We start from the raw sequence: 16213 nt of genomic DNA, 5'->3' as shown, positions 1-16213 counted from the left end.
TAAATTTGGATCTTAAATATAAACAGTTACACCTAAGCTTTGCCTAGATGTTAGAGAGTCGAGGTGGTCTCATTATACTTAAGAATCCAACTCTTAAATTGCATTTCATAACATTTATTGGCATACATACGTTAGCATGTTATTATCAGTATTTATTTGTACTATTTTATCTTTAATTTTTATTTGTACTATTTTTAAAAAAAATTATGATATTACAAAATAAAATAAAAATAACATTTCGAAAAAAATAATTTTTGGTACTCTGCCTAGATGTTGGAGAGTCACCAACAATTTTCTATAAAGAGTGTTATTTTTATTTTAAGGATTGTTGTGTTAAATCTTAAACGAAAAGAGTTATTTTAAATTCTGCCTAGACGATGAAGAATTTTAAGATAATTCTTTAATTTAAAGATTTTCTTAATAGTTCTAAATAAATATTTTAGCAAAATTTTATTTTTTTTAAGTGAAAGGAATTAGTGTTAAATTTCAAATTAAAATAATTTTTATCCAACATCGAAAATAACGCATAGTTGAATGGTACCGATTTATGGGCGTTGTGGGGGTGCTAATCTTTCCCCACACGTAACCGACTCCCGGACCCAACCTGGATTTTCGTAGACCAAAATTTATCTTTTTGATAAATTTTAAACCCGTTTTTATAGTTTCATTAAAAAATAAACAAACAAAAGAAACGAAAATAAGACAAAAGTCAATGGGTTGGTACGACGTCAAACTGGTCTGACCAACTACCCGACCAGCCTCCCAACCAGCCTCCCGACCAGCCACCCTACAGCCACCAACCAACTACTCTACAGTCACCTAGATCCCCCTAAATCGAAACCCTTTAAAATCCACAGCCATCTTCCTCACAAAAGGTCTTTGGGCTCTAACAAAAAAGAGGAAGCTCTCTCGAACCCCCCTTCAGGCTCTCTTTGAAAACCCCTTTAACAAATCTCTGGAACCTTTTTTTCAAAAGCTTTTTCGGACACACAACCCCCCTCCTTTGAACAAGCTCCTACCCATCAGAAAAACTCAAACACCACACCAACCAAAAAATTAAAAAAAAAACAAAAACAAAAAAAATAACACAGTCCTCGTCGTAGGCGAGGAAGCTCAGGGCCAGAAAGCCCTACAAAAGCAAAAAAATCATCAGTTTCGCCAAAAAAAAAAGAAGGAAACAGAAACTTTGAGCCCCGATCTACGCTGATTGGGGTTATTTCTGATAAAACGGACGTCGGATCTGAAAAGATATAGTTGAAAGGAGTTTTTGGAAGCATTTTGACTTTTTTTATCACCGACGACCATCGTCGGCGGTGACCCAGGGGGCAGCTGACGCGATTGTCCGACGACCAGACGGCAACCGACTGGAGCTCTCCCCAGATCTCTCCCTCTCTCCCCGTTTTTTTTCTGAAACAAAGAAAATGACTTGAAAATTTTTTTTTTGACTTTATATAAGAAGCAACAAGCCAAAACGACACCGTTTTAGGCCAGGGAGATCCGCGCTTAGACCCGGATCTGACCTGGGATCCACGCAATCCGACCCGTGGACCTGTTCTCCAACAGCTACTGACTGATCCAATTGAACCAGTTCCATCTAGGCAGGGAAAATAATAAAAATTATTATTATTTTTTAAGCATTTTAATATATTTTTAATTATTATTCATTTTCAATTTTATTATTATTAAAACAATAAAACATTTATTCTAACGAATTTATAAATTTAACATGCATAAATATAAAAACATACTTAAAATAACAAAAATAATAATATAAAAAAAATTCAAAAATTCAAAAAAAAAGAAAAATTTATTTTTACCTGAACCGAATCGATCAACGACCGGTTCGACTGGACTGAAAAAGGGTCGGTTCGACGTGCGATTCAGTCGAACCGACTGAGAAGCGGTTTAGTTCGATTTAGAACCGGTTCAATTGGATCGGTCAGCAGCTATTAGAGAACGGGTCCATGGGTCGGATTGCACGAATCTCGAGTCAGATCCAGATCCAAGCGCGGATCTCTCTAGCCTAAAACGGTGTCGTTTTGGCTTGTTACTTCCTATATAAAGTCAAAATTTTTTTTTTCAAGTCATTTTCTTTGTTTCAAAAAAAAAAAAAGGGAAAGGGGGAGAGAGAGAGATCTGGGGAGAGCTCCAGCCGACCGCCGTCCGATCGCCGAACAACAACGTCGGCTGCCGCCTGGGTCACCGCCGATGATGGTCGTCGATGATCGAAAAAGTCAAAATGCTTCCAAAAACTCCTTTAAACTAGATCTTTTCAAATCCGACATCCGTTTTATCAGAAACAACCCCAATCAACGTAGATCGAGGCTCAAAGTTTCTATTTCCTTCTCTTTTTTTTTTGACGAAACTGATGATTTCTTTGCTTTTATAGAGCTTTCTGGCGCTAAGCTTCTTCACCTACGGCGAGGACTGTGTTATTTTTTTTTGTTTTTGTTTCTATTTTTTTTTTTATTTTTCGATTGGTGTGGTGTTTGAGTTTTTCTGATGGGTAGGAGCTTGTTCAAAGGAAGGGGGTTGTGTGTCCGAAAAAGCTTTCGAAAAAAAAATTCCAGAGATCTGTTGAAGGGGTTTTCAGAGAGAGCTTGAATGGGAGTTCGAGAGAGCTTCCTCTTTTTTGTTAGAGCCCAGAGACCTTTTGTGAGGAAGATGGCTGGAAATTTTAAAGGGTTTCGATTTAGGAGGATCTAAGTGACTATAAAGTAGTTGGTTGGTGGCTGTAGGGTGGCTGGTCGAGAGGCTGGTTAGGAGGCTGGTCGGGTTGTTGATCAGACCAGTTCGGCGCCGTACCAACCCCTTGACTTTTGTCTTATTTTCGTTTAATTAAAAATTAAAAAAGAGAAATAAGACAGAAGTCAAGGAGTTGGTACAACGCCGAACCAACCCCAACCAACGCTCGACCAACTACCCGATCAACCTCCCTACCAGCCACCCTACAGCCACCTAGATCCCCTAATTGAAGCCTTTAAAAATTTGTAGCCATTTCCCCTTCAAGCTCTGAAAAAGAAGAAGCTGGCTAGAATCCCCTTCAATCTCCCTCTCGGAATCCCCTTCAATCTCCCTCTGGAATCCCCGTTCAACACCAGACAGAACCCCATTCCTACGCGTAAAAAACTCAGTTTCACGCAACCCCCCTAAAGCACCCAAACCGAAAACAGAAACTACACCAACCGAAAAAAAAAAAAAAACAAAACGAAACAAAAACGAAAAAATAACACAGTCCTCGCCGAATCGGCGAGGAGCCCAGCGCCAAGGAGGTACCTGAAACAAGAAAAGCAAGGTTATTAGTTTGAGTATTTTATAAAAAAAAAAAGTAAAAAAAAAAAAGAACAGAAGAAGAACAGAAAACTTAGAACCCCGATCTACGTCGATCGGGGTCGTTTTCGGCAAAGAGGAGACCAGATCTGAAAAGATCGAGTCGAAAGGAACCTCCTGGTCACTTTTGAAATTTCCGACAACCGCCGACGGTGACCCAGGCGGCGGTCGACGCGGTGGTCCGGCAACGGACATCAACCGGACGGAGCTCTTCCCAGAGCTTTCTCTCTCCCCCTCTCTCCCTGTTTTTTTTTTTCTGAAACAAACAGAATGAGCTGAAAAAAAAAGGGGTCTTTTATAAGGGAACAAAGAGCCAAAACGACGTCGTCTGGACTAGGGAGATCCGCGCGCGAGCCCGTGACCCGACCCGGGACCCGCGCAACGACCCGCTGACCCGTTTCCTCCAACAGATCTCAACCGGTTCAATAAAACCGGACCGAACCGCTCCTCTTCCGGTTCTAATGAACCGCGAGCTGAACCGATCTCTTTTCGGTCCATCCGAACCGGTAGTTGACCGGACCGTTGACCGGTCCCGGTAAAAAAAAATTTTTGTTGAATTTTTTAATTTTTTTGTTATATTATTATTTTTATTATTTTAAATATATGATAAATTTATAAATTGGTTAAAATAAATGTTTAATTGTTTTAATAATAATAAAATTAAAAATAAATAATAATAAAAATATATTAAAATGCTTTTAAAAAATAAATAATTTTTATTATTTTCTATGCCTAGATGTTAGAGGGAATAAAAATATTTTTTTAAAGAAATAATTTCGCCTAGATGTTGGAGAATTATTATTAATAAATTTTCATAAAAAAATAAATATAAGAAATTTTTAATTAGTTTTTAAAAATTATAAAAAATTGAACCTGCTCCAAAAGTCTGCCTAGATGATGGAGATTTTTAGAGATGTTCGTGTTTTACTTAAACTTTAAATACTAATTTTTAATTTTCAAAATCCCTTAAATCCAAACTCTCAAAAATTCAAAATCCCTGAAATCCAAAGTCCTAAAAATCCTAAGAAAACATGTGAAAATTTTATTTGAAACAATTTGTTCCCGAATGCTGCCTAAATGATGGGGTATTTAAAAAATTTTACTTCGTTAAGTCTTTTCATACGAGTTCGTAATTTACATTAATAATAGGATTAATAAATAAATGTATAATAAAATTGAGATCTTAAATATAAACAGTCGCCCCTAAGCTCTGCCTAGATGTTGGAGAGTCGGGGTGGTCTCATTATACTTAAGAATCCAACTCTTAAATTGCATTTCATTATAAATGACAGTCATTAGCATACATACGTTATCATCGCTAATCGATTGCATTATTCTCTCTTTAATTTGTTGTTCGATGATAAAATATTTTATAGTAAAAAAGGAGAATAATACTTTAAAAAAAAAACACATTTTTGTGATATTATAAAATAAATTAAAAATAACATTTCGAAAGAAATAATTCTTGGTACTCTGCCTAGATGATGGAGAGTTACTAACAATTATTTTCTATAAAGATTGTTATTTCATTTTAAGGATTATTGTATTAAATCTTAGGCGAAAAGAGTTATTTTAAATTCTGCCTAGATGATGGAGAATTTTAAGATAATTTTTTAACTTAAAGATTTTCTTAATAGTTCTAAATAAATTTTTTAGCAAAATTTTATTTTTTTTAAGTGAAGGGAATTAGTGTTAAATTTCAAATTAAAATCATTTTTATCCAACATCGAAAATAGCGTATAGTTGAATGGTACCAATTTATAGGAGTTGTAGGGGTGCTAATCTTTCCCCACACGTAACCGACTCCCGGACCCAACCTGATTTTTCGTAGACCAAAATTTATCTTTTTGATAAATTTTAAACCTGTTTTTATAGTTTTATTAAAAGGATAAACTTTTTGGTGGCCAATCACACCCTAACAAAGATTGGTGGCGACTCTCTTTTTTTTTTCTCGATTTTAAAATACATCATCATGTTTTACGTCTGACGGTCCCAAAATCGTTACGACAGCTTGACGACTCCACTGGAGAAGTATTTGAGAGTCAGGCCAAAATTTTAATTATGCGCTATTGACAATTGTTGGATTTAATTGATTTTATTTGATATTTAATTTCTTTTATTTTATTTTTTTTAAAACATTCATGTTAATAAATAAAATAAATTATGTGCTAGTTATTACTTCATTTTGATTTTGTTTTTGATTTATTCATGTTATTTTGATTAATACATTACCTTGCACATACTTTGCATATTTACTCGCATACATGAGCTCTACACCCGGGTTCCATCTTTTTAGGAATCATTTTTATTCAACATCGAAAATAGCGTATAGTTGAATGGTACAAATTTATAGGCATTGTGGGGGTGCTAATCCTTTCCCACACGTAACCGACTCTTGGACCTAACCTGATTTTTCGTAAACCAAAATTTATCTTTTTGATAAACTTTAAACCCGTTTTTATAATTTTATTAAAATGATAAACTTTTGGGTGATCAATCACACCTTAACAAAGATTGGTGGCGACTCTTTCTTTTATTTATTTTTTTCGATTTTAAAACTTATTTTACGTCTGACGGTCCCAAAACCGTTATGACAATATGTTCTCTAACTCATCTAGCAGCAAATTCCTAATTAGTAGGAGAATCTTAATTTATAAAAAAAGAAAAAAAACGATTAATTGTTGTAGGACCATAAATATTTTATAGCAAGTTGCAAGCTTTGCAAAGTCATTTTCATTTCATTTTTATGTATTTTTTAACTTGACCAAGACTCTAACCTCATTGACTTATAGCTAGCCACTGTCGATCTGTTTTCCCCTTTCATGGTAGTCCTTGCTTCAGTCAACCTTAACCACACTCATCTTCCCTCTTCAGAAGCAACGTGGCCGATCAGTGACCCATATTTCTTTTAACCCGCTAGTCAAGTTCGACCACAAACAGCATCTTACAGCTCTCTCATATTTAAAGAGGTATTATTATTTGACAAATTTTTTTTGTTTACAATATAGAATGATTGAAATATACTAATTAACTTTTATTTTACATATACTTTACGTGTTTGATTGTAATATTTACTAATATTTACGTAAATTTATAGTCTATATTTAAAAATTTTTGTATTTATCTTACAAAGGAGGCAATTTTTAGAGGTCAACTCTTAAAAATAATTAGATGAATTTTTTTATTTGTATTTGAGATGTAAGTATTTGAATACTTGTAATTGAATGTAAGAGTAAAACATTTTACAAATTATTAATTCTCTTAATTAGCTAACATTTTACTTCTTTTTCAATTATTAGAGTTTCATGGTTATATTTGCTATTTTGCATTAATTTTATTGGATTTTTTTTTTTAGAAAAAAACAGAGTAATATGGAGGACTGAACTATACTAATTGTAAAGAAATATACATCAAATTTGTATTGATGTCCTAATATTAAAAGTCTATAGAATTTGCAGGTTCAAGAATTTGATATTTTAGAAAAAGCAGTGGAGAGGTATGTCGACACTTTCTGAAACAGTAATTGAAATTTGGAATGAATGGGGGATCCGAGAACTGCTTTTACTCAGCCTATTATTACAAGTAATACTCATTGCATTAGGGTCTTCTACGAAAACGTTCAACTATAATATGGATCAGGTTCTTTGTTTGGTCGGCATACATGTCAGCAGACTTGGTAGCAACTGTTGCATTAGGCATTCTTGCCAGGAACATAGGAGGTAGTCCTGGAAACAAGAATTCGAATCCAAGCGACTCGCTCCAGTTGTTTTGGACGCCATTCCTTATCCTACAACTTGGGGGCCCTGACACCGTTACTGCTTACTCTTTAGAAGATAATGAGTTGTGGCCAAGACATCTTCTTGGCCTTCTAGTTCAGACGGGAATTGCATTTTATGTTTTCGTGAAATCTTGGGTTGACACTCGTCTTAAATTGATTGCCATTCCAGTGTTCATTGCCGGAATTATCAAGTATGGAGAAAGGACTTGGGTGCTGAGGACATTGGGCACTAAATGTATTAGTAATAGCTTACTCTCAGATCCTGATCCCGGACCTGATTATGCTGAAGTTATAAGAAAGAAAAAGTTAGATGCCAACTTCAAACTGTCACGACGGAAGGTGTTACCTCAAAGATATTTAGGATCTCTAGATGGTTTTCTCTCTCAAGCTTACTACTTATTCAGTCTGCTCAAATATTTATTTGCTGACCTTATCCTTGGCTATTATGCTTTCGTCTTACTTATTCTCTCTGACTGGACAAAGTTATGGCTAGTGAATTATTTAAAACAAGTGAGAATTGGTAAGAGGGGGTCAAGAACCATGTTCAAGTGCAACTTGATCAAATTTTGCCTCAGAAAACAGGCCACCATGTGGATCAGATTTCAGAAGATACTTGACATTGAGGAAATAGTGGAGAAGCATCTAAATGTAGATTGCCAGGATGTAGATGCTGAACTGCAAAAACTCATCTTCGAGCAGCTAAAAGAGAGAAGTGAGAATATCAATAGTCTCTTTGATGTCAACTCATGCAAGAAACTATTGAGTTACAGAGCTCATTGCCTTGTGCTTCTTAAATGGAGTACAATCGAGGTAGAATTCGACCATAGCCTTCTTCTTTGGCACATTGCCACTCAACTGTGCTACTATGCGGATGCTAAGAGAATTGAAGCAACCAATTGTCTGGAAAGTCTCAATACGTAGTAATCCAATATCAGCCAATGCTTATCGGATTACATGCTTTATCTTCTTGTCACGTATCCAAATATACTTTCCAAAGGAATTGGTGAGATAAGATATTGAGATACATGTTCTGAGGCCACCATATTTTTCCAACAAAGGAGAAGGAAAATTGAAACCAAGGTAGATGACGCTTGCCATGAGTTGTAGATGTTAAAGGAGATGAAACCAAATCGGTTCTCTTCTATGGCTGCAGACTTGAAGCAATTGCAATCCTTGGAATCTCAGGAGGATAGGTAATATGGAAAAAAAGGGGATATGATCTGTAAACATCCTATTTAGTCCGGGCTCAAACCAATTGAGTTCAAACCGATCGAACCCTAATCAATTCAAGCCCAATTATCAGATTTTTCTTTATTTTTCTTTATATTTTTGATGTATTTATCTGTATAAATATATTTGTTTTTTTATTTTTTTTCTTTTCTTTATCTGCTTCAATTTTCATTAGCGTTTATTTTTAACTTTAATTTCATTTAAACATTTTTAATTATTATCTGATTAGTTAAAGGAAAAAAACAAGAGATAACTTTTAACTTGAGAGGAGGGATCGGTGATAGAGCTGAGAAAAGATTGAAATTGGATTTAAGTTTGCATGTGGATTTTTTTATGATAATGCAGAGATTTTAAAAATTGAAACCAAGACAATCTGAAACTCTGCCAACTTGAACTATAAATGGACTAGCAATTCTGTTCCACTTGAACTATAAATGGACTAGCAATTCTGTTCCAGAGGATATACAGATGAAAATACAGAAAAATGACGGAGGGAAATCAACAGAGAAGAGAGAATTAGCCTTCGAAGAATCCACTAACTCCATTCAAGCCACAAACCTGCAAACAATTTTCAACAAACACTAACAACCACTAGACCAAATCCCAAGCAGTCAACATCCAGCACAACGGCTAACTTCCACCCCGAGACCAAGTCCTATCACCACCATTAACTCCATCGCTAAACAACAACTCCTATACCAACCATCACGAGAATCCAACACTGTCGTTCGGCATAATTCGACAAGCCATTGTTGCAATACAGCTCTCGAAACCAACATTTGCCTAGCCACCGAAACCCACATTCACTCAGTAATCGAAAGCCTCAATCAGCAATTAAGAACGACAAGCAATCAAAGTAAATATAAACAGCAAATCAACAATCAGGGGTTCAAAGCCGAAACCCATGGAAGAAATTGGCACAGCTTGTTTAGAGCAGTGACATGCGGCACATCATCGTGCTGAGTCACCAGCTTGTGGGTTGTTTGAGTAGAGAAGAAGCAAGGAGAGAAGTGCCTTGGCTGAAAGTTTAAGAAAGCGAACGAGAAGGAAAAAGACGCAAACAAAATGAGGGAAGGGATCTTTTTAAGGCCAACAAATTGATTTGTGAGAGATTTTGGTCCAAAAGCCCACCTGCTCACAGACTCAAATTCCCACTTTGGTGCTTGTTTATCTTTTCTTACTTATGTTGTGATTCCACTATTTCTTAATTAGTCACTTTTATTTTGATGCAAAGTTTTAGAAAAGTATTTTTATATTTATTGTGGATAAAGTATATAATGGTAAAGAAAAAAGTTTAAATAAATTTCTTAAATTATAAAACTTTATTATTATTCTAGGGATGATAAAAACTTTATTATAATTCTAGGAATGAAAGCTCAAAATTCAAGAATATTGATTTGATAATGAAATTTTAAAAATCACGAATAAGTGATTTTTTAAAAATTTTTAGGAGGGAGATTTTTTCCAAATTTAATTCAAATGGAGAAAAAATTTAGATAAAATTTTAACATTAATAATTAATATTTATTTTTAATTTTTTTAAAAAAGTACAAAATCTAAATAAATTTAATAAAACTTTTAAAATAAATTAACAATTATTCCAACGATAAAATTTTTAAAAATTTCAAATGATAAATTTTTTAAAAAAATCTTAAGGCAAGGAATATCTTTAAATTTAGTTCAAATGGTTAAATAATTTAAACAAAATTTAAATAAAAGTAGTTGTTTTCTTTTCTAAATTAAAAAGTAAAAAATATAACTTAAAAATTTGTGTGAAAATATTTAACAATTATCTAAAGAAATCTAAAAGAAATCATAAATGGCCAAGCTTTTATGAGATTTCTAGGTAAAGGATTTTTTTCTAAATTTAATCTAAATGGTGAAAAAATTTATATTAAACTTTAAAAAATAATTGTCACTTTCTAAAGATTAAGAAACAAATGACAAATAACAAGAGTTTAATTCTAAAAAAGATATTTCTAAATTTAACTCAAATGTTGAAAATTTTATTTGGGTTAAATTTAGAAATGAAATTTATAAGATATTTTTAAATTAAACCCAAATGGTGAAAAACTTAGAGATAAAGCTTACAAAATTAACGAATAAATTTCAAATATAAAATTCTTAGTAATCACAAATGGATAATTATCTAAGATATTTTTATGTGAGAAAATACTTTTAATTTTGGTTTAAATGGTGAAAGAATTAGATATATTTTTTATAAAAAAATTTTAAGTAAAAAAAAGTGATTCAAGTTTTTTTGCGATAACAAAGCCTCTTAAAGAAAACAAATTAGATTCTTAAATATTTTTTATGTGAGTAAGTATCTGATAGAATTTTACTAGATTGAAGGAGAAATTTTAGATGTTATTTTCAATATTTAAACATTAAAATAAAAAACCATTAGAACTAAGATGATTATTAAAATAATTTAAAATTAAATGGTACTATCTTAGGATAGGTGTTGTAGGGATAATATAATCTTCTTTATACATAATCACACTTTCAAACTTAGTTTTGAAATGCAGACTAGAATCAATTCTTTTATAAATTCTTAGTCAAGCTTAGGATATTCTTAATAAGATAAATTCATTTAGGTAGTCAATAACACTTTAATAAATCTTTGAATGAAATCGAGTGAAATAGGAATCATTCTATAGAAAGAACGGCTTTTTTAAAATCATAAACCCTAAATTGATACCCTATTAGATCTCTAATTCATTATCTTCATGAATAAGGATATTAGATTACTCAATATAAAAGATTTGAAAATCATCAGAAACCCTCTAATTTTTTTTATTGGATTATTCATTATTATATGATATTATATGATGAATTTTGAACTTTCCATATACATATATATAAATAGAAAAGGATAGACTAGAACTGACATCTCTTATGTCATGTTAATGACACATAGAGATATTAAAATGGAATTGATTCTGTATCAATGAAATCTCATCCTATATACATAATGAATTTGTGTTGTATATTCATATCATATCATTTCTAAATTTAACTCAAATGATAGAAAAATTAGAAATGAAACATATAAAATATTTCTAAATTAGGTTCAAATAATGAAAAATTTAGAGATGAAACTTACAAAATTAAAAAATAAATTCTAAATATGAAATTTTTAATAATCACAACAGGATAATTATTTAAGACATTTCTAGATGAGAAAATACTTCTAATTTTGGCTCAAATAGTGAAAAAATTAGATATAGTTTCGATAAAAAATTTTAATTAAAAAAAAATTGATTAAAGATTTTCTCCAACAACAAAGCCTCTTAAGGAAAAGAAATTGGATTCTTAAATACTCTTAAGGTAAATAAGTATTTTTAAGGATTCTATTTGATTGAAGGGGAATCTTAAAAGTTATTTTTAGTATTTAAACACTAAATAAAAACTATTAGAACCAAGATAATAGAATAATTTCAAATTAAATAGTAATATCTTAAGATGGGTATTGTGAAGATATTATAACATTTTTTAGACGTAATCGAACTCCTGAACTTAGTTTTAAAATGTAGATCAAAATCTATTCTTTTAGAGATTTTTAGTCAAACTTAAGACATATTTAAGAAGATAAATTCTTTTAGATGACTAGTCACATTTTAACACTTTTTAAATTATGATTAGAGATAGGTTTACGGATATATATATTATGACCTGGTCATTAAAGTGTGGGTGAAATTGCTGGCATACGCTGCAGTTCATTGTGGTTGGAGAGAGCGTGGTCAACAGCTAAGGAGAGGTGGGGAGTTGCTGACTCATGTTTGCCTTCTTATGGCACATCTTGTATTAAGTGAACAGTATCAAATTGAGAAGGAATATTTCCAAATCCGTGAAGACTGATGGCTGGTACAGTGCCCACATGCCTGTGATCCTTGCTTGTTACCTTTACTTCTTCTGTACCTTGCTCCCTACTGGTGCTGGAATGGAATCGAGAGTATGTTTTCCCCGCAGACTCCAGTCCTGACTGATAAATTACCGGACTTGGAGTCATTGGATTTTTCATAATGGTCTTTAATTTTTTTATAATGAATCTGCAATTTGTATGCTTGTAGCTAGCTAGATATTGTTGGAATTTCAGCTGATCTCTACTGAAAAAACTTATTTTTAATTTGCTTTTTTTATGCAGCAGAATACTTTCTTCCATAATCTAGAATTGCCCTTTCAAATATTTTTAGAGAGACAACTACATTAAATCTCCAAGAATAAGTTCCAAGGAAAGGTAAACTATGAAAATATGAAGTGAGCATACAATTGCATGCCCTGGAACTCTGATAGCAATCAATTTCTTCCCATGCTTTATTTCTTTTTAGAATGAGGAGATTTTCTTCAAATGAAAGTTTGATCCACGCTTCTTTTAATCTATACAATATATAGAATGTTAGTAGCTGAGCGAATTTGTCATCTACTTACTACGTAGAAATCTGTACCTTAGCTCTTCCCTTCACATCAAGAAGCTGCAAACTTCTTCTTTCCTTTTTTTCCTTTTTCATTTGACCGAAACGAGACTATTATTCATGTATACAAGAGTTGCGAATGACTTTGGAACCCCACAAATTGGAAGATCCTTGAGTTCTTTTGTTTCTAAGATAGTAAGACACCACCTGTCCGTTGGAGCCTTCCACGAGAATCTCATCATTTTTCCAAAATACCAAAGGCATTTCCAGTACTCTTGTACGAGGTCCAATTGTCAATACATAGCTTTATCCAAGACTCCCTCACTCCACATTCCTTCATCACACATATCTCAAATGATTTTCCAATCACCCTTTCTGGATACATCGATTCCACAACAAAAGACTCTTACACATTGAATAATCATACATGGAGGGGAAACTTGGCATTGGTATTAGTATGACTTGGAATTCCTCGTTTCTGCTATCGTCCATAGCATATACCAATGAAATGCTACATTAAAGTATGTCTCAAAACATGGTAATACCAGACATGGGCAGGGACCTTAACATTGGTTTCTTTCCGAGAACCAGTTCCCAAAGAGGATAAGGAAAGGTGAGGTAAGTTAAGACACTCGCAATATGAAACTATCCTATAACTTTGCAGTGATGACTTTTAGCATCATAACCAAATCCCAAGGCACAGGTTTGAGGGATCAAATTTGGGATTCACGGATAACAAGGGAGAGAAGACTCAAGGAGCACCATAGACTCCCTAGTTGCAGGGTTACATAAAACTACATCGTCTTTGTAATTTGATAGGTTAATAATGCCATCACAATGACTCAAAAGCTGTTTAGGGTATTTATCCTTTGGGAGATGATATTTATGTCAAATTTATGGATTCCATTATCTTTTAGGATATAAATAAAAAATGGTAAACGAAATATTTATTAGTCATCAAATTTCAGATAATTTTTTTTGTTTTAGTCACTAAATTTTGTAAAATTACAATTTAACTTCCAATATTTACAACATCATCTTTTTTTATCATTTTACGATTAATTTCTAACAATATGCTAATGTAACAATGCTATTTTAAACTTCATATGATATTAACATTGACATTATTTAACATGTCACATAATAATATTAACATGATATTATAAATTTTAAAAAATAAATTTTGAAAATTAAAAATAAAGATAAATTAGCTGTATATAAATGACTAATTTATACTACATTTATTATTAGTTATACTAAATCATCTAGTTTGTTATGTTATTTTTTTTCCAACTAAAATACTTTGGTATTATTACTTGTATGTAAATACTTTTATCTCTTTAAGAAGTTTGTAGTTTGAAATATGGTGTATCTCACATTGAATAGAAAAATTATTTGTATATAGTTTAAAAAAAATTACTTATTTTAGTTAAGTACTTAAGTGAAGTGTTTGAGTAGATTAAGTCACTTGGACTTGCTAGGAGTTTTCCTAGTGTTGGACTTATTTAAATAAATATATTTATTTTTTATTTAAATCTTTTACTTTTTTAAATTTTGAAATATTAATAAAATATTATTTTTTATTTTGAGTAAACATGTTTAAATAAAAAAAATATGACTATCTGAAAAAGCATGTGTGAATAGGAAAACATAACTATCTGATTAAGTTTGTTTAAATAAAAAAACATAATTATATAGATTATCATAACTTTTTAAATAAAAATTGTGATTGTTTGTTTATAATAAATAGATCTTTTTGTTGATCAATTTTATTATTTCTAATTTGAAAGTTTTAAGATTTTGTTATATCCAATAAGCATAATTGCATAGTATTTTTCATACCTTAAAGCTTATATATAAGGCGGGGTACATTAAACCTTCAATCCAGCTATAAACTCTCCCCCACCCCCCCTCCCCCCCCCAAAAAAAAAGCAAAAAACAATATTCATGGAGGATTTCTCAAGTTCTAATGATTTACTAACAGATTTAATGCTCGAAATCCTTTTAAACTTGCCAGTGAAATCTTTGTTGCGATTCAAGTCCGTTTGCAAATCATGGTACGCTCTCATTAATAGTAACAAGTTCATAACCATGCACTTGGATGGCAGCTGCCGCAACAATAAGGAAAGCATCCTTATCAAGCGCTTCAACAGCGGATCATCACAATCAAAATGTTCCCTCTCAAAGATCTCTCATAACGATTCTTCTTGCAGTAGTGTTGATGTATATCTAGGAATCCTTGGCAATTCATCGGTGTATGATTTAGAACTTTCAGCCCACTGTGATGGTATTATCTTTTATTCCAACTGTATTCAAGGTTATAGCGTTCTATGTAATTTGGCTACCAGGGAGACTGTTCTTGTACCGGATACTAGTTCCAGTAACGATTCATTACTTCTATTCTCTGTTGGATTTGGCTATGATCTCAAAAATCATCAGTACAAAGCTGTCAGGATTACCAAGCCTCGAAGAGACAATGATTGGAGAATTTATATGGTCAGGATGTCATACAATGTGGAAGTCTACACTTTAGGATCTTATTCTTGGAGACAAGTAAATAATGCTAAGTCCAATAGCATGAATTCCAGACAAATTAGTTCTCCTCATGGAAGTTTTTACTTCAATGGAGCAATCCATTGGAAAGGTTTTCCTGAAAGATTTGATAGTAATGATATTGTCATCATCTTGTTCAACTTGAGTGATGAAGAGTTCGATATAATACTACTCCCAGATGATGTCAAGCCTTTCATGCATTTTCTGGTGTGGGATGGAAGCTTTGCCGTAAGTCATGTAACTCATAGTAACCATTCATTATTATTAGATGTATTTGCTATGAAGGAATATGGTGTGAAGGAGTCTTGGACAAAGGTATTTACTATTGAAATTGGACATTCTATATTTGTGAGGCCTTTAGCAATTTGGAAAAATAATGAGATTGTCTTAGAAATTATGGACGACAAAGATAGGAATAATTTTCAATTGGTGACCTACAATCTTAGAAGGCAAGAATTTAAGAAGCTTCAAATTCCTGAGCCTCTATTTTTTAAATCTTATGTCTACATGGAAAGCCTTGTGCCAATGAAATCGAGAAGGGAATCAATTGCTTGAAGAAGGATATACACCAAACAAGTGATGAAGATGGTTGAGATCTGTTTTTGTTTTGTTTCTTGGTTTGTTTTAATTAGTAGTATGAGATAGCGGAAGAGATTGTTGATGCTTGGATTTAAACTCTTGACTCGCTAAATGTCGATTGCATGAATCAATTAAACCAAGCTCTGAGTTCAGTTGGATAAAACTATTTGTGCCTAAAGGGTCTCGGGATCCTCTTGATTTTCTTATACTTTATTTATTTCTGTCTCCAGTTTTTGTTATAATCATTAATGATAGAGTAAAGCAGTTTGATTCATTTTTTTTTCTTTCCATTGTAATTTGTCAGTGCTATCTAAATCAAATTGCTTAA

The 16213-nt window shown here is 32.5% G+C and overlaps 1 protein-coding gene and 2 pseudogenes across 1 annotated transcript; 2 read left to right on the top strand and 1 right to left on the bottom strand.

The window, feature by feature from the left end:
• Positions 1-6791: 6791 nt before the first annotated feature.
• On the top strand, positions 6792-8485 carry LOC149511858 (uncharacterized; annotated as a pseudogene).
• A 4252-nt stretch (positions 8486-12737) lies between these two features.
• LOC149511857 (F-box protein CPR1-like) lies at positions 12738-14625 on the bottom strand (annotated as a pseudogene).
• Positions 14626-14700: 75 nt separating this feature from the next.
• Positions 14701-16213, top strand: LOC149511856 (F-box/kelch-repeat protein At3g23880-like). Its single transcript, XM_089753437.1, has 3 exons — positions 14701-15735; positions 15822-15894; positions 16116-16213. The coding sequence occupies exons 1-3, from the start codon at positions 14701-14703 to the stop codon at positions 16211-16213; spliced, it is 1206 nt and encodes a 401-aa protein (XP_089609563.1).

Source organism: Durio zibethinus, chromosome 24 (assembly GCF_047325235.1).
Source record: "Durio zibethinus cultivar Kanyao isolate XHJ-2024 chromosome 24, ASM4732523v1, whole genome shotgun sequence".
Lineage (NCBI taxonomy): Eukaryota > Viridiplantae > Streptophyta > Magnoliopsida > Malvales > Malvaceae > Durio > Durio zibethinus.
Note: the sequence above shows the minus strand (reverse complement) of the source record. Positions and strands in the feature narration are given on the sequence as shown.